General features: G+C 53.9%; 1 protein-coding gene across 4 annotated transcripts in view; it reads right to left on the bottom strand.

Moving 5' to 3' along the window:
* Positions 1-26,745, bottom strand: part of ARHGEF10L (Rho guanine nucleotide exchange factor 10 like) — a 145,576-nt gene that overhangs the window by 93,634 nt on the left and 25,197 nt on the right. For all 4 annotated transcript variants that reach the window (XM_082613283.1, XM_082613286.1, XM_082613284.1 and 1 more), the window contains exons 2-4: positions 15,417-15,490; positions 9,923-10,114; positions 9,104-9,137 (exon numbers count right to left, since the gene is read on the bottom strand). In XM_082613283.1, coding sequence (XP_082469409.1) covers positions 9,104-9,137; positions 9,923-10,114; positions 15,417-15,450 — 260 coding nt within the window. In that variant the 5' untranslated portion in view covers positions 15,451-15,490. The remainder of the gene's footprint in view (positions 1-9,103; positions 9,138-9,922; positions 10,115-15,416; positions 15,491-26,745) is intronic.

The raw sequence follows: 26,745 nt of genomic DNA, 5'->3' as shown, positions 1-26,745 counted from the left end.
CGGTATTCCCGATGCCTTTTCCAGGACAAGGTATGAAAAATATGAAAGAGGAAAGAATTCCACCTTTGGGAATGGAAAGGACCAGAATAACATGAGCCTCATAAGGCCTTGAGTAAAGCCCAATCTGCAGCAGACCGAGGGCTGGGACAGCAGGGCTTGCCCAGGACGGCCCGACTCAAGAGCATCACTCCCCTCAAGAAATCCCCCACCAGCACCACTATCACTATCCCTAAATCCAAGAGACACACAAGAAAGGCAAACACATCAAGCCCGGATTAAGCCTGCTGCCACTTTTCTTTCTAGCCCTGGCCATTCTCTAGTTCATATAGCATGTTAAAACCAGAAAGGGGGCAGGGGGGAGAGAGAAAATGGGAGACTGGGGTTGACATATACACACTACTATATATAAAATAGATACTTAATAAGGGCCTACTGTATAGCACAGGGAACTCTACTCAATACTCTGTAACGACCTATATGGGAAAAGAATCTTAAAAAGAGCAGATATATGTATATGTGTAACTGATTCACTTTGCTATACAACTGAAACTAACACAACATAATAAATCAACTGTACTCTAATAAAGATTTAAAAAAAAAAAAAAAAAAGAAGGACTTCCCTGGTGGTCCAGTAGTTAAGACTCTGCGCTTCCATTGAGGGGGCACAGGTTCGATCCCTGGTCGGGGAACTTCCACATGCCGCACGGTGCAGCCAAAAAAAAAAAAAAAAGGCAGAAGGACCTTGAAGATCACCTGGTAGGAGGATTCAAAGCTGCCCACAGCAGTCATTTGGGAAGCTCCTCAGAGATACAGACCCAGAGCCCCTGCCCCAGTGATTCTGACCCATCGGCCAGGAGGGGCCCAGCATTGGTGTTTTTAAAGCTCTCTGCTGGCTCCAATGTGCAGCCAGGGTTGAGAACGGGGGAATCATGGGCTTAGGGTGGGAACAGACATATGCTCCAGAGCCAACAGACCTGGGATAAGATCACAGCTCTGCCACTTGGCTGTGGACCAGGACAGTGGCTAAACATCCTGGAGCTGCTGAGGGATGGGACGAATAATCACTCTACTTCCTGCCGTGAGGATTAAATGAGATAACACAGATATGGCACTTGGCACCTCTCTGTGCCTCAGTTTCCATATCTGTGAAATGGAGCAATAATACTTCTCTCTTTGGGTTCCAGGAAGGAGTAAATAAAGGCTTGTAAAACTCTTAGCAGAGGGTCTGGCCCATGATAAATACCCCCGGTGCACTGTTTCCCTTCCCCCTCCTTCCCCTCCACCCCTCCTCCCCCTCCACCCCTCCTCCAGCTAACAGGGTCCCTGTATGCACTCACCTCTTCACACTGAGCCCGGCCACCCCTCACATACGGAATGGTTCTGGGCCCCAGACTGTTTGTACTGTGCCATCCCCCACATGGTCACAAATCCACTTACTGAATGAGCAGAGTGGGGAGGGGACCCCAGGGAAGTCGGAGGAGGGGACCCTGACTTGATATCTATAACACAGTCCTCAGTGGGAAGCAAGCATCAAGGCCCCTGGAGAACCATCTTTCCCCACAGCCATAGACAATAACCCAGACCCCACCTTGGCCTTCTGCTCTGTGGTGCACGCACCTCCCTCCCGTCATCTCAAGGGCCCCAGGCTCAGCAGTCAGACCCAGGACAGGCACTGTACCCCCAGCAATAACTTATCAAGAGCCTTGTGGGGTATTGAAGAAGTTCCCATGGGAAAATGCTCACCCTATGTAATTCGGTCAAAAGGTGAGCTGAGAAACAGCATGTGCAATAAAACCACAGTTCTATAAAATATTGGTATATATACATATGTATACTTCTATAGCAAGGAAGCTGGGTAGGAACATACAGTGATAGAATTAAAGGTTGCTGTTAGTCTATCATTTTCTGTACTTTCCAATTTTTCTACAATAAACATGCATGACTATTAGAAAAAAATAAAGAAAGAAAGGGAGAAGGAAAACACATCCCAGGCAACGTTGAGCAACAGATTGGCCAGCGCGGGGTCCCTTGTGCCCTGGAGTCCTGCTCCAGGCAGACCCACACCCTTTGAGGACAGTGATAAGAGCAGCTCGCTGGAGCATCTGGTCCTCACATTTCATTTAGCCTCCACTTTACAGAGACGAAATGGAAGGTTAAGCAGATCAGACAATGAACGGGTCCTGGGTTGTGGAGCTGATGTGGAAGACAGGCAAGGTCCCAACCAGATCTATGCGGGAGACGGGAGGGCAGGGGTTAGAACACTGGAAGCCAACCAGGTTCAACCGTGGTTCTGCCTCATCTCAGCTCCATGTCCTGAGGCTGACAGCGTGTGTTCTCTGCACCTGCTTCTGCATCTGTAAACTGGGGATTATAGTAGCACCCACCTGTGAGTGTCACGAGCATTACTGGAGGCGGGAGAGGCTCTTAGAACAGGGCTTGGTGAATAATAAGTGCACAATACGTGCAGGCCATGACAATCTGGCTACAGAGCCCATAAACATACCAAGGCACAGAATGTCAGCCCCCCGAGGGCAGGGACTGTCTGCCTCGGTCGCGGCAACGCCTGGCACATTGCAGGCACTCAGTAGAGAGGTGGAGGATGGAGGACAAAGGGGAAGGGCAGGGGGACTCCCAGCAGAACGCTGGCCTGGGTGGGCAGGGGGCTGCTGCGGAAGAGCAAACAGAGCCCCGGCCCTCTGGCTTTGAACCCAAGCGCCACTACCTGCCACTCAGCTCCCTTGGACCAGTGACTGCACCTCTCTGGGCCTGCACAACGGGACCCATAAGAATTGCCTCTTTCCAGGGCTGCTGTGTTAGTCTCCTACTGCTGCTGTGACAGTTACCACAACCTCAGTAACTTCAAACAACACAGATGTATGATACAGCCATAAAGTTCCGAAATCCACAATGGGTTTCACTAGGGTAAAAGCAAGGTGCTTGCAGAGCTGTGCTCTTTCCGGCAGCTCTAAGGGAGAATCTGCTCCCTTGCCTCTTTCCAGCCTCTGGAAGCAACCTTGGCTCGGCCCCTCCTCCCTCTTCAAAGCCAACTGCACAGCATCTTTCAATCCCTCTCTGACTCCACAGGCCCCCTCATAAGGATCCTTGTGATTCCGTTGGGCCCGCCTGGATAATCCAGCATCATTTCCCCATCTCAAGGCCCTTAACTTCATCACATCTGTACAAGGTCGCACATTCCCAGGTTCTGGGAATTAGAACATGGAAGTCTTGGAGAGGGACATTAATCTGCCTGCCACAGTTGTGCAAATCAAAATGAGATGCGCGTGGAAAGGGCTACATAAACTGTAACGTCTGTGCACATGTAAACTATTAGTACCATGTCTTCTTTGTACCAGGCACTGGGATGGAAGATGCATAAGGCAGAGTCCTGTCACTGCGGGGATCCAGGGGCGGACTTGACACATTCCTGAAGGGGGACTCGATGTAATGAATGCAAACCTGTGTACATTTTTTCAGGCCAGAGACTGTGTGGCCTTCATACTGGGGACTCAAAGGGTCTGTGACCCAAAGACCATAGCTCCTATATGGAAACCCCTTGTAGCCAGGGGTGGAAAAGGGGAAAAACAAAAATACAGCTTTTCCAATTTAGGGACTGGTAAGGGGCCAGACAGAGGTCTTTCATGGGAAAAGGGTCCCCATAACCCTCCCATGAGGGACTCCACTGGGAGGGAAGCTTGTCTCTGTCAGTCCCCGGGTCCCATGGAGACCCTGCAGGACAGGACACAGGAGGCTATGAATGCTCTGGATCTGGGGAAACAGCAAGTTAAGGGCAAGCTCGGGATGCCAAACAACTCCAGACTGGGTCTGCAGCAACCTCACAAACCTTCAGGGACACCTCCATTTCCTCCCGGGGCCAGGGGATACTCCAGCCTCGTCAAGCTGCCCCCCAAGAGCCCCCATGCTCCCCAGACCCTCGGCCCTCAGAAGCCACAAGGCCAGGCTGCAGGCAGGCCCTCCAGCGCCCTGTTTCCATCCTGTTCAAACACTGCTTCCCCAAGCCTGGTCTGATCTTCTCGGCACCTGATACATCCAGAGAGGATGGGTCTCCTTGGCTCTCCCAGCTGCCCAGCTGCTTCCCTCAGGCTCCAGGCCCGGGTGAGAGACGCTGGCCATTGGGCAACACAGTCCATCTTGCCTGGATAAGCCCAGGAAGGGGCAGGACAAGTACCTCCCGGGAGCCACTGAGAGTCCCTGCAGCTGGGCCAGGAGCCAACAGGAAATACTGAGGCTGCAGTGGGGATGGCAGCGAAACTGGGCAGGAAAAGCAAACAAATGCAGAGGGCGTGGTGCGCTCAGAGGTGAGAGACACGGCCCGAGTCCGGGAAAACACAGGGAGCTGGCGACCTATGCGATCTCATTTCCCAGCAAGTACTTACTGGGTGCTCGGCGTGGCTGTGAGTTCACAGGTTTCAAAGTCCACCAGAAAGGCCAACCCTCTGAGCTCCAGTGGATGGATGGCTGTGGAGTCAGACGGGCCAAGCTCCAGCCCTGCCATTCACCAGCTCTGCAAGATCTCGGGTAAACTACTTCAACTCTAAGCCTCAGTTCCTCATCTGCAAAATGGGCATAATCAGTAGCCCCGCCTCCTAGGGCTGCATCGCCTAGCAGATGAGATCTTGTGCAGGAAGCACTCAACTCGGAGTGTGACTCAGGAAACAGCAGCCAACATGAGTGGCATCGGCGTGATCAGCTGCTCAGCCGCTTGAGGCCTCCCGTCCCGCTGGCCTCTGTCCTGGCCTCAGTCAGCTGCCAGAGTCGGAACCCCGGTTCAGAGATTCTGTTTCCACACGGTTTGTTTTCTCTTCATTTTCACGGAGACACTGAGAGTTGCCTTTCAGACCCGGCTCCTCCTTCTGTCCCTTGGAATCCATCGTTCATTCAATGGGGATGCCTTCAGCACTCGCCCCGTGCCTGGCACCATGCAAAGCCGGGAGGATATGGCAGCAAACGAAATACCCGCCTCTCCCACCAAGAAAAATCCCTGTCCCCATGGAGCCGTCCTGCAGGTGGAGACGCGCTTCCACACCCCTCTACCATCACAAGACCTCTGTGTGGGGCAAGAAGGGAGGGGGCTGCTTGTACTCTGCTCCCATCTCAAGGGAAGGGGCGCCACCCAGAATCACACACAGGCAGGGCCGAGGCCACTCTGCTTGGCTCCCCAGGTGGGGTCTATGGAACATTCCAGCGACAGCTTGGACACTACTCTCCCAAGAGCTCAAGAGGCAAAGTTAGATCTCATAAGAGGCCAAGTTCTTACCCCAATAAACACACACCGAAGGGGATCGTTCATATGGAGCCAGCCACCCCTCCCAGCATGAACCGAAGTCTGAAGTCCTGAGTCCCCAGCGCATCCCTGGAGGGTCGGGTGATGGTCAAACACCTGGCCTCCTGTCGGAGGGGCCCTGGTTCTAAGTCTTTGTTGAATGAACATGCACCATCTATATGTAACTCTGGCCACCTAACCTCCCCAAGCCTCAATTTCCCACCTGTGACATGGGTAATGAAGTGTCCACTTCCTAGAGACAAGAGATGGGACTGGGCCTTTAGCCTGGTGCCTGGTACACAGGTAAACACAATCACTGCCATTACTATTATCATTCGCTATTATTGCTGTTGTCCTTGTTGCTGTTATCTGATAATACGTCCTGTTTCGGAAAGAGAAAGTGGCAAAAGCTAGCCGAGCAGGCTGAACGTTCTTTTGCCCGGCGGCAGGACGGACGAGAGCCCAGGCCCCCTCACTCCTTGGGACCGTGGAGCAGCGGGGCCCAACCCTAAAATCACCCCGTGGACCTCGGCACCACACACACTCAGCAAAGCCAGCAACTCTGCCTACCCCATAACAGCCTGGCTGCCTCCTCTGGGCAATCCCACCTACCAGGTGAAGGGACCCGGAAGTCCACAGGCCTCACAGCCAGACAGGGACCCGGTGCCCCTGCCCAGGTCACCTGGACTGCCCGTCAGCCTCAGCAGTCCTCGTAACCAGTGATGCAGCACCGAATAAATGTTAACTTACATACACCTCACAGAGCCCTGCAAGAAAGTAGATTTATTATCCCCATTTTACTGATTAAGAAAGTGAGGCTCGGGACAGGAAACAACTTGCCCAGTGACACACAGGTATTAAGTAACAGGTGAGACTCGAAGCCAGCTCTCTGCGGCTCAGAGCCCGAGCTCCCAGGCCCTCAAAGACCAGGACTCCAGCCTTCTTCACTTTACCCACGGCGCTCCCACCCCCTTCCCTCCCCAGCTGTGGATGAGAGCTGGGGAGGGAGTGAGGTCACTTTGAGGCTGCCCGGATCTGGGCAGTGGTTCTAACTGTGCTGTCAGGAGCCTCGAGTCAGGCAGCCCTTGCTTTTCTGGAGGCCAGGTAGGCAGCCAGGCAAAGCCCAAGGCCATTTCCAAGCCTTCAGGCAGGGACCGTGAAAGAAATGCAGTGAGAAGAGATGAAATGTCCTCCACTTGGAGATTTGTTTTTCCAAAGCAATGTCTGCTTAGTGACTACCTTTGGGAAAAAAATTTTTTAAAAAGAAAAGAAAGAAAGAAAATCAAGATACTTTTTTTTTCCCTTTGTCTTGGATACCAAGGAGAAGGAAAGCGATCTGGATTGACTCTTCTCCCAGAGGACTCCAGAGTGGAAATTCACCATCCGGGGAAGGAGGTGGAACTTAAGTAAATGGAGACCTGGAAGGGAGGGAACAAAGCTGGGAGCAGCACAGAGACATTTGACGGACAAGGAGTCAGGAGGCCTCCAGCATCTCACTGCGTGACTGTGGGCAAGCCCCACCCCTCAGCCTCTCCATCTGTAAAATTAAGGGGTGAGAAAGGAAGTCTCTCGGGACTCCTGCTGCAATCAATATTCTGCAGGGGACTCACAGCCCACGAATGCCCCATCAAGGGCTCTCAAAAGTGATGTTTATTCACACCTGTTGGCAACCCAGGCCCAGCCCAGGAGTCAGAGGCACTGGGCACACAGTCTCCGCCCTTCGGCCCCATCGCACTGGAAACATCCAAACTGGTCAGGAGGCAGGAGCAGAAGCAACCAGCCTCACTTATTCCTCGCGATGCTTAGCGGCAGAGAACACGCCATCTTACAGATGCAGAAACTGGGGCTCAGAGAGCTTCACAGGGAGCCCAAAGCCAGCCAGCTAGTGAAGGGCTGAGTGAGGATTTGAACCTCCAGGAGATGGTGTTCAAGGGAGCTGGGCTAACACCAGGACCAGGTATAGGATAGGTGGGCATGCTACGGAATGGCGGGTGGTGGGTTAAAGGCAGAGGCTGGGCCCCTCTCCCAGAAACGCGTGGCCTACGCTGAGTGATTCTGACGCAGTATAGCACCAGCTCTGGGGGCCACTGCAACAAGGCCTCCACAGGGCACCAGCACCAGCCAGACACTGCGTCTGGCCGCAGTCACCAGGTCTCCAGGACACACAGAGAGAAGGTGGCAGGGCCAGGACAGATGGCTATGCTCCTGACTCTGAGGTCACGGAACCAGGGTCTCCAGAAGGATGGCCTGAGAAAACCAAGTGCCAGACCCCTGGAAGGGATGCACTTGCTGGCTGCCCACACCGTTTCCCAACCCCCTGCCCCCTGTCCCTGCTCAGTGGCTTCCTCGTGTGGAGCCCTCCTCTCTCTCCACTGGTGAATTTATTCTCCCTTGCTCAGCCAAGACCCCCCTAGCCCCCCTCCGGTCAGTGTCCCTGTTCCCTGGGCACCCTCTGTCCCACCTGGATGAGTCTGCTTCCCTGTCCAGACTGAGTTTCTGGGTGGCTTTATTCCTGGCCCAGCCTGGAGGGATGTAACCCCTGGGAGATCACAGCAATGTCAGGACTTCCCAGCCCAGGTGCAGAATCGCTGACTCATTTCAGGTCCCTAACCAGGGAGGAGAGCCTGGCCCCTCTTCTGGCCGTAATTACACAGTGGCAAGCCCAGCAGAAACCCTCCCAGGACCACCCACTCCAACAAGCAAATGAGCACAAACAAGGACTCCTAGGCTTGAATTTGAATCCAGAACTGCCCTGGCTCCCAGACCCAGGGCCACAGTCTGCATCTCTGAGACCTCCAGCTGGGTGACACCTACCTGAGAATTAGCCGCCCAGATTCAGCTCACTCTAGGAAAACAAAGGGAGGCTCAGACACCCCTCCCCAGACTAGGGCAGCCAGGATTTAAACTCAGGACCCCAGGGGCCCCGGCCATCAACTCCAGGGCCTAGATCCACCACTGAGGCTTCCCTTAGAAGAGGACTCTCTAAACACTCAGGTCCTGAAAGCCAAGCAATGAGCAGCAGTGAGCAAAGCTCCAAGAGGCCTCAGCTTTCACAGCCCCCGATCTCCCAAATGCACGGTCCAACTTGCTGAAGACCACAGAGGGAGTGGTGGTAAAACTGCCTTGATTAGGTGCCTGCAGTGTCTCTAGGTGTCTTACCCAGCAGTTCTTCATTCTTCTATGGAGGAAGCAGTGGCCCATTTTACAGATGAGAAAACCAAGGCCTGGGGGGACTGGGACTTACACAAGGACCCATGGCCAGTGCTGGGCCCCGAGTACGATGCAGGCTATCACCCCAACACCCAGGGGTGTTAGCCTCAGACAGACTCCCAGGTGGAAAAGGGCAGAGTCCCCAGCAACAGTCACAGGAAAGGGAGCAGGAACGGCACTGGCAAAACAAGTGGCGATGGCAAAGACAATTACAGAGGGTGGCACCGCGTGGAGCACCAGAGAGCTGTTTAATTCCCAGCCACAACCCAACGGAGTGGGCAGGTACTTCATTGTTTTCATTTTGCATATGAACAGACTGACTTTGGAGACTTTATGTGACTCCTTCTAGCCACACAGCTGGCAAGGGACAAAGCCAGGATGTGGAGCCAGGCCTGCTTTCTACTTCACAGGCTTGTGGGAAAAATAAAGGAAAAAGTAACACGTTTTGGGGACTGGCCTCTTCCCTCCGGCCCAGGGATCCTGAAATGTGTTTCTCTTTAGCCAAAGACCTGCCCTGAGCCTTCACAGCCGCAGCTCCACCCCTTCCCACACCTCCTGCCCGGTCTCTCCTCGTTTTCCAGCTGCCAGAGCAAAAAAACGAGGTTCACTTACTGTGTCTGGGCCGGTGCAGCCGCTGGGTCTGGGTCTGCGGGAGGAGAGCAGAGGCAGAGCCCGTCAGGCCAGGGGTTGGCCCGAGGGACTCAGCGCATCCCCGCCCCCTTTCCCATCTTCCCCGGGGGCCCCAGAGACAGGGCGCCAGCCCGGTGCCTGCTGCGTCCCTGCCTGCCTTCCCCCAGCCCCACACTATCATTAAGCTCCCCTACCAGTCCTACCTGCCTGTCCCCACCCCCAGCCCCATGGCCCACATCCCAGCTCTGACCAGAACCAGTCACGCTGCCTGCTCTGGGCCTGCCCTCACCCGCAGCCCCTCAAGGAGCCCCTTGTCCCCAAGCCTGCAAGAAGTCCCTGCCAGTCCAGTCCCCAGTCCCTCCCGATGACAGAAGCTGTCATTTAACCCCGGCCTTATCAGGGCCTTCCCGCCCCCAGGGCTCTGGGAGGCTGCTGCTCTGGCGGCTGTGATTCCCTGGGAGAAGCTGCGGGGAACGGGAGCTTCAGAGAGACAAGCTCTGGGCAGTAACTGTCGCTGAAGCACAACCGAAGGCCAACCACTGCCATTGACGGCCAACCACTGCCATTTACGACGTGCCAAAGTGCACCAGATGCTGCAGGAATGCTAGGAATCTCCAATTCCCAATGGGAGCGATGGAATGCAGCTTCTTCCCAGTGGTCTGTCTTCCCTTCCTGCTTTGTAGGGACAGTGGAGGAGCCACAAGGCATCACTGGGAGCCTGGAGCCTCCACGCAGCCCTGAGCTCCCTGTAGCCCCGGAGGCCCGGAAATGGGAAGACCCTGGGCTTCCAGAGCACCTTACCAGCGATGGGGGCGGAGTCCAAGTGGATCAGTGGGGCGTCTTCTGCCTCCTTCTCTGGAGCAGCGCCTGGGACGCCCAGGCCAGCACTGGTGTCCTCGTCATCATCGTCACTGTCATTAAACTCAAAGGCCTCGCCAGGGTCGTCCTCTGCCTCGGGGGAGGGGTCTGGGCCTCCAGGAAGCAGCTGATCTCCTGGAAGGGAGGAGGAGTTAGCCTGCTGTGGGGTCTCAGGGTTTGGTCCAGAGAGAGGGCTGGAAGTGGGGAGCAGCTGGGGGTCTGAGAGAGAGCACGCGGGCAGTTCCCAGAGACTAGATTAAACGCATGCCCAGGTCAGGTGGCCCTCCTGTGCCCCGAGGTTCCTGTGGTTGGCTTGGGGCTCTAAGCAGATAGGCAGCAGACGGAGGGCAGGCAGCAAGCTTCCAAGGCAAGCGTGTGTGCATCTGGACTTGAATGTAAGTCTCTGGTTTTCTTGTTTTCTACTTTCCTATTTTGTAAGCAAGGGGGTTTTATAAATGCATCTGCCCACGTGCGTCTGGGCACACACCTTTGTGTGTATTTCCACGTGTGATACGTCTTTGCATTTCGCGTATATGCGAATGAGCTCGGCACCCTGCACTTTATTTGGTATGCATGGGGAAGGGGAGCCTGAAGGCAGCCAGCTTTCGGGTACCAGGGCACAGACTGGCTGGGGCAGGGCTCCCAGCATGAAGGTCAACCCGGCCTTACTCCCTGCTTCTCTCCCCTGGGAGGACCCCTGCCCGCATCCCTTCTCTGTCTTAGCCTCTTGTTTTCTTCATCTGTTCCTGTAAAATGTGTAATGATTTATTTTGCCCCTTTAAGGGGGCAGGTCCTGGCCTGGGGTATGTCACCAGCCACATGAGTAAACAAAGGATGTTGCAGCCGTCTAGGCATCAGCCACTGCAGCCACCCCAGTGGTGCACCCTGAGGGGATTCAGGACCAAAAGAAAAGGATGCTGACCCCAGATAGCTAAAGCGCATATCAAAGGAATGATTTCAAGGAGCACAGCCTCTTGCACTTCCCATATAGAGAAGAGTGCTAAATTCATTAACTTGAGATGCCTGGTTTTCTTTAGTTAACAGTAATCTTTTGATGTTCTCACTACCTGATCTTTGCTGCAAAAACTCCTATATATCCTGGCTCCCCCCTCACCTCTTAGGAGCAGTCCCTCAGAGCTATCTGAGAGGCTGCCTCCAGGGCTTCAGTCCTCAGTAAGTCCGTCAAGTAAAACATAATTCTCTACTTTTAGGTTGTGCATTTTTTTTCAGTCGACGGGCAGAACTCAGAAAACTTGAACAAGAACTTCACTTGTTTCATTAAACAAGTGAAGAATTGGATCTTCTATCCTAAAGAGCATAACAAGCCCTCGCCTTCGGCCCATTTCAGCAAGCTGAGGTCCCGCCGTCGTCTTCCTTAGAAGACTTCTTTTCTAGAATCTGAGCCTAAACAGAACCTCAAGCGTCCATTTAGCCCATCTCCCTACCTCGTGCAAACCCACTCCCAACCCAAGGGACAATGTGGGCTGGTTTGAAGCTGATCGCCCCTCCCTGGGCTGCCCAGAGCAGGCCTGTCACAGCTCATGTCACACATTTTCGGGCATGAGCTTGGGGCGCACCCAGTCCTGTGTGGGTCCCCTTCGCCTCTCTGAACCTTGGTTTCTTCCCTGTAAATTGGAGAACGAGACAGCACCTACCTCATAAGGCTGATGTGACTGTGACGTGAGATGTGGGTCAGGGTTTCTGAGCCTCCTATCGGGGCTGCATGGTCTTTGCGCTAGGGGGCTCTATAGGATGTGTAGCAGCATTCCTGGCCTCTCGCCTCCAGCTATGACAACCAAAAATGTCTGCAGACATTGCCAAATGTCCCCTGGGGGACGCAACTGCCCCTGGTGGAGAACTGCCCTGGCAGATGTAGCTCTTGGCATAGTGCCTGGGATGTAAGTGTTACACAGTGACACCTGCTGTAATTTCTGTCCCCTCCCTGCCTGAGATCCTTGAGGACAGGACTGTCCACAGATGGATCGATAAGTAAATGGGTGGGGAGGTGGATGGAGCAGAGAGACAGCTAGACGGGCCAGCGGATGGACAGATGGACATATCTGATTCTAGCAGTCTCACTGACCAGAAAAATCCAACATCCCCCCCCCGCCCCATCCACAGTGACCTGGGGTTTCCAGAGCAGAACATTTTAGGTGCAAGTGTATCAAATTCAAGAAGACCCTTCCTCAGCTGCTTGACTGCAGCAGAAACCCAGAGCTAACTGGCCCTCCCCAGTCACATTTGGTATTACTTTTGATATTGCTTTCAACACTTCCGTTTTGGATATGTATATGTACACACACATATAAAATGTGTGTGTATAGCATCTTCTACTGTTCTCCCCTTGCTCATTCCACTCCAGCCACACCAGTCTCCTTGCTGTACCGTGAAAGTGCCAGCTCTGCTCCTGCCTCAGGACCTTTGCACTTTCAGTCCTGGGGTCCAGAATGTTCTTTCCCCCAGGCGTCTTCTCCTGCTCTCACCTCCTTCAGGTCTTTACCATATGTCAGCTTCCAATGAGGCTGCCAGGACCAAAGTTGCCCCCAGTGACACCCGGGGGCTCCCGATTTGCCTTGCCTGCTTTCTTTTTCTCTGTGGCCCTTATCAGCGTGTGACACACAGTATGTTTTATTTATTTTACTGTCTGTCTCCTCTGCTAGAATATAAGCTTCCTGAGGGCAGGTATTCTTGTCTGTTTCACTGTCATATTCCCAGCATCTGGTAATGTGCCCGACACATGGTAGGCACATAATAAGTATTTGCTGAATACACACACACACACACACACTCTCTCTCTCTCTCTCTCTCTCTCTCCTATTGTCAGGTCTACCTACGGGTTGCAGTTTTAAAAGTTTAAAAAATACTGGAATAAATGACCACAAAGTCCCTGCCCACTATTTCTGGACCACCAGGTTCAGACCTATCCTGACCAAAGGGGCTTCAGTGCCCACGGTCCTGCCCTCTTGAATCTGCTGGGCAGACAGTGGGGGGAGGGTTCCCTTTGCACATGGCCTGTATCACTGTAGTCACTACGGTTTCACAGTCAGACCACCTGGGTTCAGACTCCAGGTCTCCCTTATACTGGCTGTGCGAGTGTCAAGTTATTTCACCGCCCTTCCCCCTACCCCACCAAGCTGCAGTTTCCTGATCTGTCCAATGAGGACAATAATAGTAACTGCCTTACAGGGTTTTTGGGAGGATGGCATGAACTGACAAACATTAAAGCACCCAGTGCGAGGTATGGGCTCGCTAAATGTTAGCGGTTCTTACAGTGACGATTCTACTTAGCATCACTGTCATTGCATCATCATTATCGTTATTACTGTTATTATTGCCTTGAGTCATAGCCCTGGCCCTGACCCCGGGTGAGATGCAGAGCCCCTCCCCATTCCCAGGCCAGGCCCAGCCCCAGACCCCCAGGCTGTGTCCAGGGACTTAGGTTACTTCTGCACCTTCTCCCTTTAAGAGTACCAATAGCTTCAGTTTGCCCAGCAATCCACACAGTCAGGCCCGCATCCAGTGAACTGTCCCCGAGAGCCCCTGGGCCGGGAGGTTCAAGCAGAAGACAGACATGGCCCCTCAATGTCAAGGAGCTCACTACAGGGTGAGGCAGGCAGATACAGCCAGAGAACAATGTAAAAGCCCAGAGACTGAGCTGGTGCTAAAGAGAGGAGGGGGCTTATGTGGGGCGCGGCTTTGGCACAAGGCTGCCCCTGTGCAGAGCCTTAAAGGGGGAGCAATGGCCTGACAGGCTCAGGTTACGGGTCAGGGGGTATTCCAGGCTGAGGCCAGAGCAGGAGCGGAGAAGAACAGCAAGTGGCCCAGTGGAAGTGAAGACGTGAGCAAGGATGATGGGGGTGAGAACACGGCTGCGAGGTGTTGGGGGGATTTGAATTTATTCGTGAAGACCATGGGAAGCTCTCAGAGAATCAGAAAGTGGCAAAGAGACTGGTTCAACCAGATGAAACCAGCCCGCAATGTCAGATACACCCAGAACAGTAAACTTCCATCAAATGTTTGCTGAACGGAACTGAATTGATTTCATCATAAGATACTTTTGCTCTCAGTTGGCATGTCTGGCCCCTTGGTGTGTAGGAGAAAGGGTTCAGGGTGCCTATGACAGTGGTCGGGGGTGCGGACATCCTGGGACCCAAAGCTATGGCCATGAATCAGGAAATGACCTTGTCCCCAAGATTCTGTTCAGGATCCTGAGACCCGGGCAATTAGACACAGCTCCTTATCAAAAGGAAAAATCAGGAGGCCCATCCCCGGATAATTGAGAGCTGAACTGAGCCCTTCCCACCCATCCAGACAGTTGGCAGGGCTGGAGGTGACCACACACGCCTGCCATGTTCATGGACGTGCCCCGTCCTCGGGAGAGCCCACCCCAGCGAGTCCCCAGCGAATCCAGAAGGCCGGGACCCAGGAAGCCACCCCACGCTATGGAGAAGGTGTGTCCACCGTGCTGGTCCCCCACCCTTCAGAAAAGAACACGGAGGCTCGGGGGGGAAGAGAGTCCTCCCTGGGCTCTGCCCGGGGACTCAGAGCAGAGCACAGGCGGCCCGTCCTGCCAACACCCCAGTGATAGCAGCTGTCATGTACAGAGCCATGGATTACCACATGCCCGGGTCCCACCTGTATTTAAACCTCGAAACATCACAGCAGAGGGTGTCGTTATTATCCCCATGTTTGTGGGTGGTGAAACGGAGCCAGAGAGACACCAAGTCACTCAGCTGAGCTCACAGTGGCAGTGGTAGGGTTGGACTGGAGAAAAAGCCCTGGCTTGTTACCATTCTGCTACCTGCCACTCCACAAAAAGAACAAGAGGTCAGGAAGCTGGGCCCAATGGGAAAAATGGCCTTGCATCCAGCTCCTCCAGGATGGGGTCCGGATTCTACCAGCAGTGTGCAAGGCCCCACTGTTAGGGTTGCCGGATAAAAATACAGGACATCAAATTGAATTTCAGATAAAAAAACAATTTTTTTTAGTGTAAGTATGTATTTTTCTGCTTTTTTTTTTTTTTTTAACTTTAGCAGCCCCACCACTGCTAGATGACCCGGCTTCCTCCGTTCCTTAGCAGATGGAGATGGACGGCCCCGCCCTTCCCCTGAGCCCCAACTCCCCACTCAATTCATAAGCTTTACCCCCAAGCACACCTCAGTCCCCAGAGGGGATCTGCTCATCTCTCCAGGGGACCTTAGGGAGAAAGGTAAAGAGTCAACCCTTACCTGGAGCCCGCAGGAGGAAATCTTTATTTCCATGTTGTAGGCAAGGAACCTGAGGCAGAGGGGTGAGGTCACTTGCCCAAGGGCACACAGCTAATCGCCAGTAGGGCCAGATTCACACCCAAGGTCAGCCTACTCCAAAGCTAGTGGCCCTGGGACAGGCCCCACGGCCCGTTCAGAAGCGGGAGAAGCAGGCACCCGGAGTACCATACCTATGGCAGCCTGTGGAGGATGGGAGGAAGCCATCAGACAGGGTGCAGCTCACCAGCACCGTCCCAGCGCTCGCCTGCAAACAGAAGGCCAGAAATCTGATCAGAGAGTGTTCAAGGCTGAAGTTCCAGCGACAGAGAAGGGTCACTGACTCGTGACCTGTGCACGCCAGCCTGCCAGCTCTCACCCTGTTCCCCAGCCACTTCGGGAGCACAGGACAGCGCCAGCAAGGGCCCAGCCCTCACCTTCATAAATCATTAACCTGCAGAAAAAAACAGCAGCGGCAGAACCCTAAGCCATCTTCCCAGAAGGCCCCTGCCTCCACGGACCTTCCTCTGCCAAGGAACCTCGGGAGCCTGCTGGGTCCAGCTAGGCTGACAGGTGGGTCCCCACTGGCTGACAGGTGAAACTCCAGCCTCAGAAGCCAGGATCACACTCAGCCCCCGTGTTGCAGAAGCTGGATCACACCTAAACTGTCATGGACGTGGCCGGACACTTCCTCCTCCATGGGCACCCTTGGGTCCAGCCACTCTTCCCAGCTCCCGCCCCAGTGGTCCTACGGAAGGCCATTCACTCTCTCTCTGTCTCTCCCTGTGCTGCACCCACGAGGTTGGCCACTTAGCACGTGGGTGTGAGGGAAATAAAGGGCTTCATGGAGACAGGTGCCTCGAGATTGGGGTGGAATCCCAAATGCTGGGAGCTGGGGGCAGTTTCTCCAGGCCTCGCAGTGGAGGATCCCGCAACCAAGAAGCCAGTGCCTCCACCGGGCTTCCTGGGCCCTGGAGCCAAGCTTGCCCAATGCCCCCTGCCAAGCAGTGACAGAAGGAGTTCTCCCCACTCCCGGTTCACACCCCCGATTCTGAGCTAGAGGCAGTCCTTCTAGACTTCCTGGGGAGAGGGGATCGACTCTGGAGGGAAAGCCCCGAGCCCTCCTTTCTAATCAGCGCCTGACACAAACTGGCTGCAAGCCTATTTTCCTTTCCAATCGTTAAAGCTTCTATTTGTATTAGCTGGTTTCCTAAATAAAAATAGAATGCATGCAAAGGGCAATTAATTAATAACAGCAAACATCTATGCAGTGCCTACTATATCTCCGACATTATTCTGAGCACTTTACAAATATGAAAATCCAAATTATGAGAAAACGAGGCCCAGGGTGGTTAAGTAAGTAGCCCAAGATCACACAGCTAGTAAGCAGCAGAGTCAGGGTGTGAACCCAGGCCATGGGCCCCAGTGTGTGCTCATTATGTAACCACCATGCTCTACTGTCTCTCAAAGTCCAAACAATACAAAAGATGTACAATGAAAAGTCAGTCTCTCAAATCCCCCAGGAGTGACCACTATTACTGGTTTCTTATGAATCTTTCCAGAACTATGCCATGTATGCACCAACTTGTTTATCCGTACACATGCCTTGTTTTGTACAGGAGGAAGCACACTGCACACCCGGTGGTGCAACCACTTTTTACAAAAATTTTTTTAATTGAAGTATACTTTATTTACAATGTTTCAGGTGTATAGCAAAGTGATTCAGTTATACACGGGCACGTGTGTGTATACCTATTCTTTTTCAGATTCTTTTCCATTATAGTTTATTACAAGATATTGACTACAGTTCACTGTACTATACAGTAGGTCCTTGTTTATCTATTTTATACATAGTAGTGTGTTAATCCCAAATTCCTAATTTATCCCTCCACACACCCCTTCCCCTTTGGTAATCATAAATTTGTTTTCTATCTGTTTTGTAAATAAGTCCATTTGTATCAGTCTTTTTAGATTCCACATATAAGTGATGTCACATATTTGTCTTCTCTGTCTGACTTACTTCACTTAGCAATCACTTTTTTTGCTTAAGAATCTCCATGATCAATTCAGAACAGTACACAGAAATCAGTCTCACCTTTTTAATGGCTGCGTAGTATTTTGGGGAGGATGGGCTATACCGTAATTGACATAATCCCTATCAAGGGACGCTGGGGTTGTTTCCAGGCTTTGGTGTTATAAAGCCTTCCTCCGTACACTTGGCCTTGAGCGAATGGATGCATGAACCTGTCAGTCACACTCCTAGGCCGGATCTGCTGGGTCAGAGAATTGCACTTTTCATTCTGACTGAACGCAAACTGCTCTCCACTAAGTGTGTGACTGTGTCTTTCACCCACACTGAAAACTCTCAGCAAAGGGTTGGGGAAAGCAAACTAAAATGTCTGCAAATCACTTTGCAAGTTGAAAAGTCAAACAACAGCTGCATAGCAGTCCCCCTGCAGGTCCGTCCTCCCTGTGGGCTCCTCCACTGAAGGAGGAGCAGGGAGACATACCCATTTTGCAAGAAGAAAAAGGAAGGCACCCAGCCCAGGTTCATGTGCAAACTGCTCCTTAAATATTTACTTTAAGGTATGTACATTGTGTTTTTAGACATAATGCCATTGCACACTTAATAGACTAAGGTATAGTATAAGCATAACTTTTATATGCACTGGGAAAAATAAAGCGTGATTCGCTTTATTGCAGTATTCGCTTTATTGCGGTGGTCTGGAACCCAACTCAAAATATCTCCCAGGTACGCCTGTACTAGTCATGGTAACTTTGATCACTTAGTTAAAGTGATGTCTCCCTGAGGTTTCTCCACTGTAAAGTTACTATTTTCCTTTGTAATTAATAAACATCCTGTGGGAAGAAATATATATATATATATATGTTTTCTGATCAAGCAGAAGCCCAGGATCCTTCCCTCTAGGCCAGAAAGTCCAATGTCCTCTCCTTTTTCCTCATTTTCAGGGATGATTGCTGCCCTCCCCTCCAAGCCCAAGGCTTTTCCCAGAAAGGAACAGAGACATCAACATATAAGGAGCCCAGAGATTTATCTGCATTATTTCATTAACAGATGAGGAAACCAAGGCTCAGAGAGGTAAGGATTTGCCCAAGGTCACAGAGGCAAGTGAACAAAGTGACAACACTAGGATTCAATCCAGGGGTATTGACCCCAAACCCTAGTCTCAACCCCTTAATCACACGGCCTCCCTGGACTTCAGGGCTGGCATCTGGGAGGAGTTTGCTGCAGACTAATTGGGGGCAGTGAGGTCCCCGGGCAAGGGCCCCGGCCACCAAGCCCCGTGCACACCCACAGGCCTGTGGCCACCATTTTGCACACACATGCCCCAAGGCTCAGAAGGATGTGAGTGAGGGAATAGGCATGGCTCAGAGCAGCGCAACTCCCTGCTAGACCTTCACGGCACAATAATTAGAAAAGAATTCAAGGCTACCTGATACCACCTGGGCCCACTACTCAGTAGCCATAATACCTTGTATGAGTTACTTAACCCCCGTCTCTGTGCCTCAGTTTATTCATCTGCAAAATGGGGATTAAAAAGTACCTACTGGGGCTTCCCTGGTGGCGCAGTGGTTGAGAATCTGCCTGCCAATGCAGGGGACACGGGTTCGAGACCTGGTGTGGGAAGGTCCCACATGCCGCTCAGCAACTAAACCTGTGTGCCACAACTACTGAGCCTGCACTCTAGAGCCTGCGAGACACAACTACTGAGCCACCGTGTCACAACAACTGAAGCCCGCGTGCCTAGAGCCCGTGCTCCGTAACAAAGAGAAGCCATCCGCAATGAGCCCGCGTACCGCAATGAAGAGTAGCCCCCGCTCGCCGCAGCTAGAGAGAGCCCGCGCACAGAAACAAAGACCCAATGCAGCCAAAAATAAATAAATTACAATAAATAAATTTTAAAAAATACTTCTAAGAAGTACCTATTTCATGGGGTTCTTAAGAAAATTAAAAGTAAATACATGCAACACTCTTGGAGGGGTCCCTGGGACACGGTAGTCTCTGTCATTTAACACCCAGGGCACAGACTGTGATGACCAAGCTCTACCTTGGGAGTCAGGGATCCAGGCTGGAGTCTCATCTCCACTGGCAGGTGAGCTGAGCCTTGGTGTCCTCATCTGTAAAATGGGGTTCCTGCTACCTGGCCCATGGGACTCCCAGCAGCATCCCTGAGGTCAACCACAAAGCCCTAGCAGGCTCAGTCAGTGCCAAGATGCCCATCCTTGACGTGTCACCACCAAAATGGGAAACAGCAAATGGGACCATGTGTCTGGATTCTGCATCCCAGGGGTGTGAGATACCCTGGAGGAGGCTCAAAGGGGAACCCCAAGGGCTTCCAAGCCGTGAGGGTCTGGGGGCAGCCAAATCCATCTGCAGGCCAGGCTCTGCCTCCTCCTCTCGGTGTGACCCCAGGCCCCCCCCCCTTGGCCTCTCAGAGCTTCAGGCTACATCTCTGTAAAGTGTGCATGACAGCACCCGCCCGGAGGATGCCACAGGCTGCCACAGCCAGCAGCCAGGGCATAGGTGTGAACATGAGCAAACAGGTGGGGTTGCTCGGCTATTTCCTTTTTTTATTTTTTTTTAAGTCTTCCTTGAGCTATGCATGGTCTGGAAGCTTCAAGGTCGGAGGCTAAGCTGGAAGAAATGTGTTGTGATGTCCCTGAAATGAGCCTCGCTCTTAAAAGCGATCCAGAACCCTCCTGCCACAGCGGTCTCTGGCAAAAGAGGCAGTCTGGCTGGGGAAGGAGCGTTGACTGAAAACCAAGAGTGGCCCAGCAGGATTATCTACAGAATTATCTACACTCAGGGATTCCAACTGTTTCTAAAGTGCAGAGAGGAAAAGGACAGAAGGAAACTCACTAAGGTATATGAACAGTGTTTGCCTGGGTGGCAGGGCTCCAGAAGGTTTTCTTTTGACCCTCATTCCATTTTTCTGAATTTTCCAGATCTTCTACAGTGAGTATTATAAGGATGGAAGATGAAAAGAAGCATTCTCACTTTTAAAAAGAGGACTAAGGGGCTTCCCTGGTGGCGCAGTGGTTGAGTGTCCGCCTGCCGATGCAGGGGACATGGGTTCGTGCCCCGGTCCAGGAAGATCCCACATGCGGAGCGGCTGGGCCCGTGAGCCATGGCCGCTGAGCCTGCGCGTCCAGAGCCTGTGCTCCGCAACGGGAGAGGCCACAACAGTGAGAGGCCCGCGTACCGCAAAAAAAAAAAAAAAGAGGACTAAGGCAAAACATCACAGGTCGGACCAGACAGTAGCTGCAAGATGGTGTTGAGAGGGTGGGATCTGTTGCTAGATCTGAGTTTGAATCCCATCTCTGCCACTTCCAGCTGTTACAATTCACCCCCTTCTCCCCAGCACCCGCCTCACAGAGGTCCTGTGCTCATGAAACGGGACCGTGGCGTGTGGTGGTGTAGCTCTCAGCCTGCAGTGGCCACTGTTATCACAGTGATATTCACAGTGCTCCACGTGGGTGGTAGGGTTATGGAGACTTTCTTCTCTGGGGGGTCATCTCTTTAAAAACGACTGCCAAGACTGGCTAGGCAGGCAGACCCCCGAACGGTGCTCTTGCCTGTGACCCTACACAGAACGACCAGCAGCAGGCTGTACTTCTCAAGCGCGTTCAGACAGAGCGAGAAGCAAAGGAGCAAGCCCAGCTCCCGGTGTGCTCCCCAAGCAGGTCAAGTTCAGTGACTGGGACCACCCAAGAGCGGCCAGATGAGCACTTCCCTCCACCCTGGACAGCCCTGCTCATCACAGCAGGTGTCTTCCAGGCTCTAATTGAATCAGACCCTTATCAGTTCTTCCTTCCTCTAGAGATCAAGGTCCATCCAGCCCAGAGACCCAGCAGGAAACCCTCCTCCAGCCTGCACGCACCCACCCCTCCTCACTAGTTCCTGAGATTCACGCCATCCCTGACCATCTCCCACCTCCCACTCAAGTGAATGGCCCCATCAGCTCCCCCTGAATGAGGCTTGGAGAAATACACCAGGAAGGCTCCTGAAAATCAGGGAGGCTGCACAAACCAGGCCAGGAGTTTGAGGACAGGGAAGGCGGGACTCAGCGGGGAGGGGAGGGGAGGGGAGGGTGGGCAGGGGCCCAGGTAGGCAGGTAGGCAGGCAGTCAGTCCCAGAGGGAGATGCTGGCATAACCGAGTCGGGCAGCCTTGCCAGAGGAAAGATAGATGCCACCCTGTTCTGCACAGAGGGAAACGGACCGGGATCTGGCCCAGGCCCCCACCTCCAACTCTGGCCTCAGAGGCACCCTATCTGTCTCCTGGAAGCCAGGAAAAAGTGCGGGACGGGAGGTAAGACCAGGGGTGTGGACCAGAGCTCCTCCTGCAACCACAGCCTCCGGGAGGCCTCTCCAGGTTTCGGCCCCTGCCAGATGTGAGCTTGACCAACACACGCCCACCTCTGCTGCCACAGCAAGGGTTCCAAAACACACAGGCTCAGACTCGTCCTCGTCACCTTCGCCTTCGGAATGCAGGTCCTCAGCAAGGCCCTCCCTGACCTGCCACACCACCCTCCCTACCGACCTCTCTGGTCTGGGCGGTTCCCACGCCCGGCCTGACTGTTCCAGCCCTCATGAAGGGCTTCAGGCCCATCGCTTTGCCGACCTGTTCTATATCTCTGGGTCTTTGCTCAGGTTGTTTGTTCCCTCCAGGGAGAATTCTCTCTCAGAACCAAAAAGCAAACTCCTACTCAACCTTCAAAACCCAGACCCTTCTCCTCTGTGAGGCCTCCCCAGACCCATCTCATGCAGTGGTTCCCAAGCCTGGTTTAAAAAATACCTGAATCTGTGCTCACTTCAGCAGCACATATACTAAAGTTGGAACGATACAGAGAAGACTAGCATGGCCCCTGCACAAGGATGACATGCAAATTCGTGAAGCGTTCCATCTTCTTTTGTTATACAGCAGCAACTAACACAACAATGTAAAGCAATTATACTCCAATAAAGATGTTAAAAAAAAAAAAAAAGAAAGAAACCTATGTCCCAGGCCCACAATTCTGAATTGGTAGCTTGTGGGTGCAGCCTGAGAAAGTCTATTTTCAAAGAGCATAGGTGATTCTGGGATACCTACAGCCCCCACTAGAACGGTCTCCCTTCCTAGACTGGACTCTTCTTTTCGTCTCAGTGCCCAGAGCACCGACCCACACGCTAGGCAACAGCTGAGCTTCACTGAACTAAGCCCAGAGCCTGAGAACTTTCATCTGCTTGGGATCCACTCACTGAGGAGACCATGAGGCTGGCGTATCCCTGAACCTGGGGTGGCTGCAGGTATGGGGCTTCCTGACCAGTGGAGGAGGGGCACAGGCCCAGATAGGAACCTCAGCCCAGGTGTCCTCTGCCCTGCCCGGAAAGCCCGGGGCCAGGAGGAAGAGCAGGGTCTGCAAGCTGTATGGTGGGGGCACCTCTGCCCTGGGAGTCCCTCATCGCAAACACCCCCCTGCTGCAGACTGTGGAGGGGGCTAGTTCGCAGGGGCTCTGGAGAGACAACGTGCCTTAGCCAAGAGAACACAGATGGAGGTACAGCAAGAAGGACATGTGTCCAGGACTCAGAGCCCCAGAAAGCACTCAGCCTGGGGTCAGAGAGACCAGCTTCAGATGCTGAATCTGCACTTGCCCTCCAGCGGCCAGACCTCAGGAAGTTACTCACCCTCTCTGTGCTTCCTGTCCTCATGTGTCAGATGCAGATGTAAGTGGAGTGACATCTGAAAATGCCGGTAGGCCCTTAATAAATGTTAGTTCCCTTCCTGGAGTTCCTGCCGCTCCTGGAGGACAGTGTGGCCCCATTCTGCAGATTGCTCAACTGAGTCCAGGCCGACGGTCCACCAGAATATCAGCCCTGACCTTTGTGACCCTCGTCACCCTTGAGATCACAAAATGGTCGTCTTAGAAACGATAATAGCTGACGTCTCCCAGCACTGCCGTGCACCAGAACCCCTGCTGAACATTTTACAGTGTCTGTCTAATTTAATTCCCACAACAGATGAGGAACAGGAGGCTGAGAGACTGAGGATGTTCCCAAGGCCACGCAGTGGCTGAGCAGGGTCCCTGGGTTGTGAGCTGGTAGAGCCAGGGCGGGACCTTCGGGCTGGTTCTCACGGGATCCCAGCACGGACCAGGTGCCAGGTGGCTGAGGGTGCGGGTGAGTGGGGAGAGCATCCTCCCAGACCCTCCACAGCCCGTGGTGGGAGCCTCCAAATGCCAGAGGGACAGAGGGCCAGCTCCCCTCCCTGCACACTAGGCGCCAAGCCACTCAATGGGCTTCCTGCCATGGGCAGGGGTGAGGCTGGCCAGTGGCTGAAGCCTCAGACAATGGAGGCTCTGTAACTGTGCGGGGTAAGTGTCCCCTCTCCCTAGGCGTGCCCCTGGTCAATGATCCCCAGGCAGGACAGGTTGGGGGCAGGCCCCCTCCCACACCAACCCCGAGGAGGCCTCTGGGCCGAAGGGACCCCTGGGGGCTGTCGCTAGGAAACCACAGCCAGCCTGGAGAAGCTGCTGCCGCCAGAACAGCCCCCAGACCCTCCCCATCCTCCTCCCCCTCCTCCTCCGCCTCCCAGTCCCCAGGCACATTAACCCCTTTGTCCCCAGAGGTCCAGTCCAGGCAGAAGGCCCGAGGCTGAAGGGCCAGGTGAAAAACTGCCAATCCGAGGGTCCCATATTCTTGGCCACATCCTGGGTGGCCCATTCGATGGGGCTCCCCAGCACACACACCTGGAAGCTGGGAGAGGACAGCATGGAATATGCACCACGCCTTCACCTTTCTGCACCTCAGTTTCCCCATCCAAAGCCCGGGCAATTTAGTGCCAGGGCGGCTCTAGAACACTCAAACCAGCAGGAGAGCATTTTCATGCCAGAACCAAACCCAAGAGGTGGCTTTGTTCCCCGCTTTTCATGGACAGGGAAGCTGGGGTTCAGACCGGGGAAGCAACCTGCCCGAAGTCACCCAGGAAGCATGAAGTGGGACCAGGAAATGGAGGGGTCTTGACTCCAGGCAACTTCACGGAGCTGGATGTGGGGGAAGGATGGACGGTCCAGGCTGCAGGAATGGCCCAGGCAAAGGACCTCCAAATGCTGGGCTGCTCTCAGGCTCAGGACTCCAACCTCATCTTGATCTGCACCTCCCCAGGCAACCTCACCCGTTTCGTGGTTTTTAAGACCATCTCTACGGTGACACCACCAGCCTGACCTTCCCTTGAACTCCAGACCTCTGCCCAGAAGTATGCCTGCCCAGCACGTCCACTCACTGGTCTACAGGGCATATTGAATTTAACATCCTGCTCGCCACCCTCACTCCTCCCAGGCGTCCCATCTCACCTGACGGCAGCTCCAGCCTGCCAGGAGCTCAGGCTAAACACCTCAGGCTCATCCCTGGCTCCCCCTTCTCTCTCACACCTACATGCCACCCATCAGCAAACCTCGTTGGCTTTACCCTCCAAACATGTCTAGGATCTGACCACTTCGCACCACCTCCCCTGCTACCACCCTGATCCACACCACCATCATCCCTTCCCTGGATCATTAAAATAGCCCCTTGACTGGTCTCCTGCTTCCCGCTTTCACCCCGCTACCCCCCACCCCACACACTTTGTTCTCAACACAGCAGTTCTGCTCAAAGCCTCAAATGCCCTCCTACCTCATTCGGATTGGAAACCAGGGTCCTCACCTTGGCCAACAAGGCCCTACATGATGTGGTCCCTCCACCAACCCCCTGACTTCAGAGCCTACCTCTCTCCCCATAGCTTTTCTACCCTAGTCACAATGACCACTGTGCAGCCCCTCAAACACCCTACCACAGGGCCTTTGCACTTGCTGTTTCCTCTGCCTGGAACACTCTTCCCCCGGATATACACATAGATGACTCCCTCACCTCCTTCAGGGCTCTGCTCAAAGGTCACTGTGTCAGAGAGGGCCCCTCCAACCACCCGCTTTAAAATCGCACATACAGGGCTTCCCTGGTGGCGCAGTGGTTGGGAGTCCGCCTGCCGATGCAGGGGACACGGGTTCGTGCCCCGGTCCGGGAAGATCCCACATGCCGCGTCGCGGCTGGGCCCGTGAGCCATGGCCGCTGAGCCTGCGCGTCCGGAGCCTGTGCTCCGCAACGGGAGAGGCCACAACGGTGAGAGGCCCGCGTACCGCAAAAAAAAAAAAAAAAATCGCACATACATTTCCCCATCACACTCTTTCCTCTGACTCTGCTCTCCCCGCCTTCATAGTATTTAACACCTCCGGGAATCTATACATTTTAGTTGTTTACCTCAGTTTCCTCCTACCAGAATGTGGACATTATCGTTTATGTTCATCGCTCCAACCACAGCCCTGGAATGGTGCCCGGCACACAACAGACCTCAACACACACTTGCTGAATGAAGGAAGGGATGCTGGTCTATACCAGCCGTGCCACCACCATCAGAGGAGGCAAGAAGGTGGCCGAGGCCTGTGGGGCACCCGCTCTTGGGGCCGTGCCTCCTCCTGCCCAAAATCAGCCTCGGCCAGGACAGCTCCTCCCAGGAGAGCTGCACAGAGTCAGTGCCGAGCTGTGCAAGAGGCGGTTCCCCCAAAACCAGTCTGGGATGAGGCCTGGGGCCCATGCCAGGGTGTGATCAGGAGAGGGGCGGGGCGGGTGCGAGGAAGGACTTGGACTATCTTTACAAACTCGCTCCCAAAAAGACCGCATTCTTGCTCTGGTGAGTCAGAGGCATGTGGTCAGGAGAGAAGACAGGACGCCGAAGCCCCGGTGGCTGCCGCCCTCGGCCGCTCGGGCAGGCAGGTGAGGGACCCTGGCGTACACCCGGCTTTCCCGGGAAGGATCACGGGAGCCCCCAGCTGGCCGGCCACCGAGAGCAGAGGAAGCCTCCCTGTCAAAGCCCACAAGGGTCCAGTCTGACTCCAGTCTCTTCTTCTGGCCCAAGCTCTGCTTCCCTCTGAGAGGGGGCTGTCCACTTTGTCCCACAGAGAGCTCCGGGCAGGAAGAAATAACCTTTGCAAAACTCAGAGCTAAAAATAGCTCAGCCCACCCAAGCAAGGCAGGGTAAGCTGGCTGGACAGCACCTGAGGTCTCCCAAAACACAAGCCCCGCAAGGAGCCCCAGGGTACCCAGAGGCCTCAGCCCCAAAGGCCAGCACTTAAGCTTCAAGCCACCCCCTTCACAATGTGCGGCCCTTCCCCAGGGAAGATGTGAGTGTCATTCCAGCAGATCCCTGTCCTCCGCTCCTGCCAGGGAGAGACGGAAATGCCTGTCCTCCCATCAGCCCCCAAAGGGGCGGAGTACCCACGAGTGGATGGGATCAGCCCCACTTTATAGAGAAGGAAACTGAGGCTCAGAGAGGTAGAGAGATCTGTCCATGTTCAAGAAGCTCATCAGAGGCAGATCCATGATTAAGCTGCAGGTGGAGAGGTCTGGCCACGTCGCTGTAGCAGGGTGCCTCGCCCTCAACAGACCAATGGATCCATCCCACTCCCTTGCGATGAATACCACACCTCTGAC

The sequence above is a fragment of the Mesoplodon mirus genome (assembly GCF_964341445.2).
Source record: "Mesoplodon mirus genome assembly, chromosome: 3".
Classification (NCBI taxonomy): domain Eukaryota; kingdom Metazoa; phylum Chordata; class Mammalia; order Artiodactyla; family Ziphiidae; genus Mesoplodon; species Mesoplodon mirus.
The sequence above is the reverse complement of the archived record's forward strand: the minus strand, read 5'-3'. Positions and strand labels throughout refer to the sequence as shown.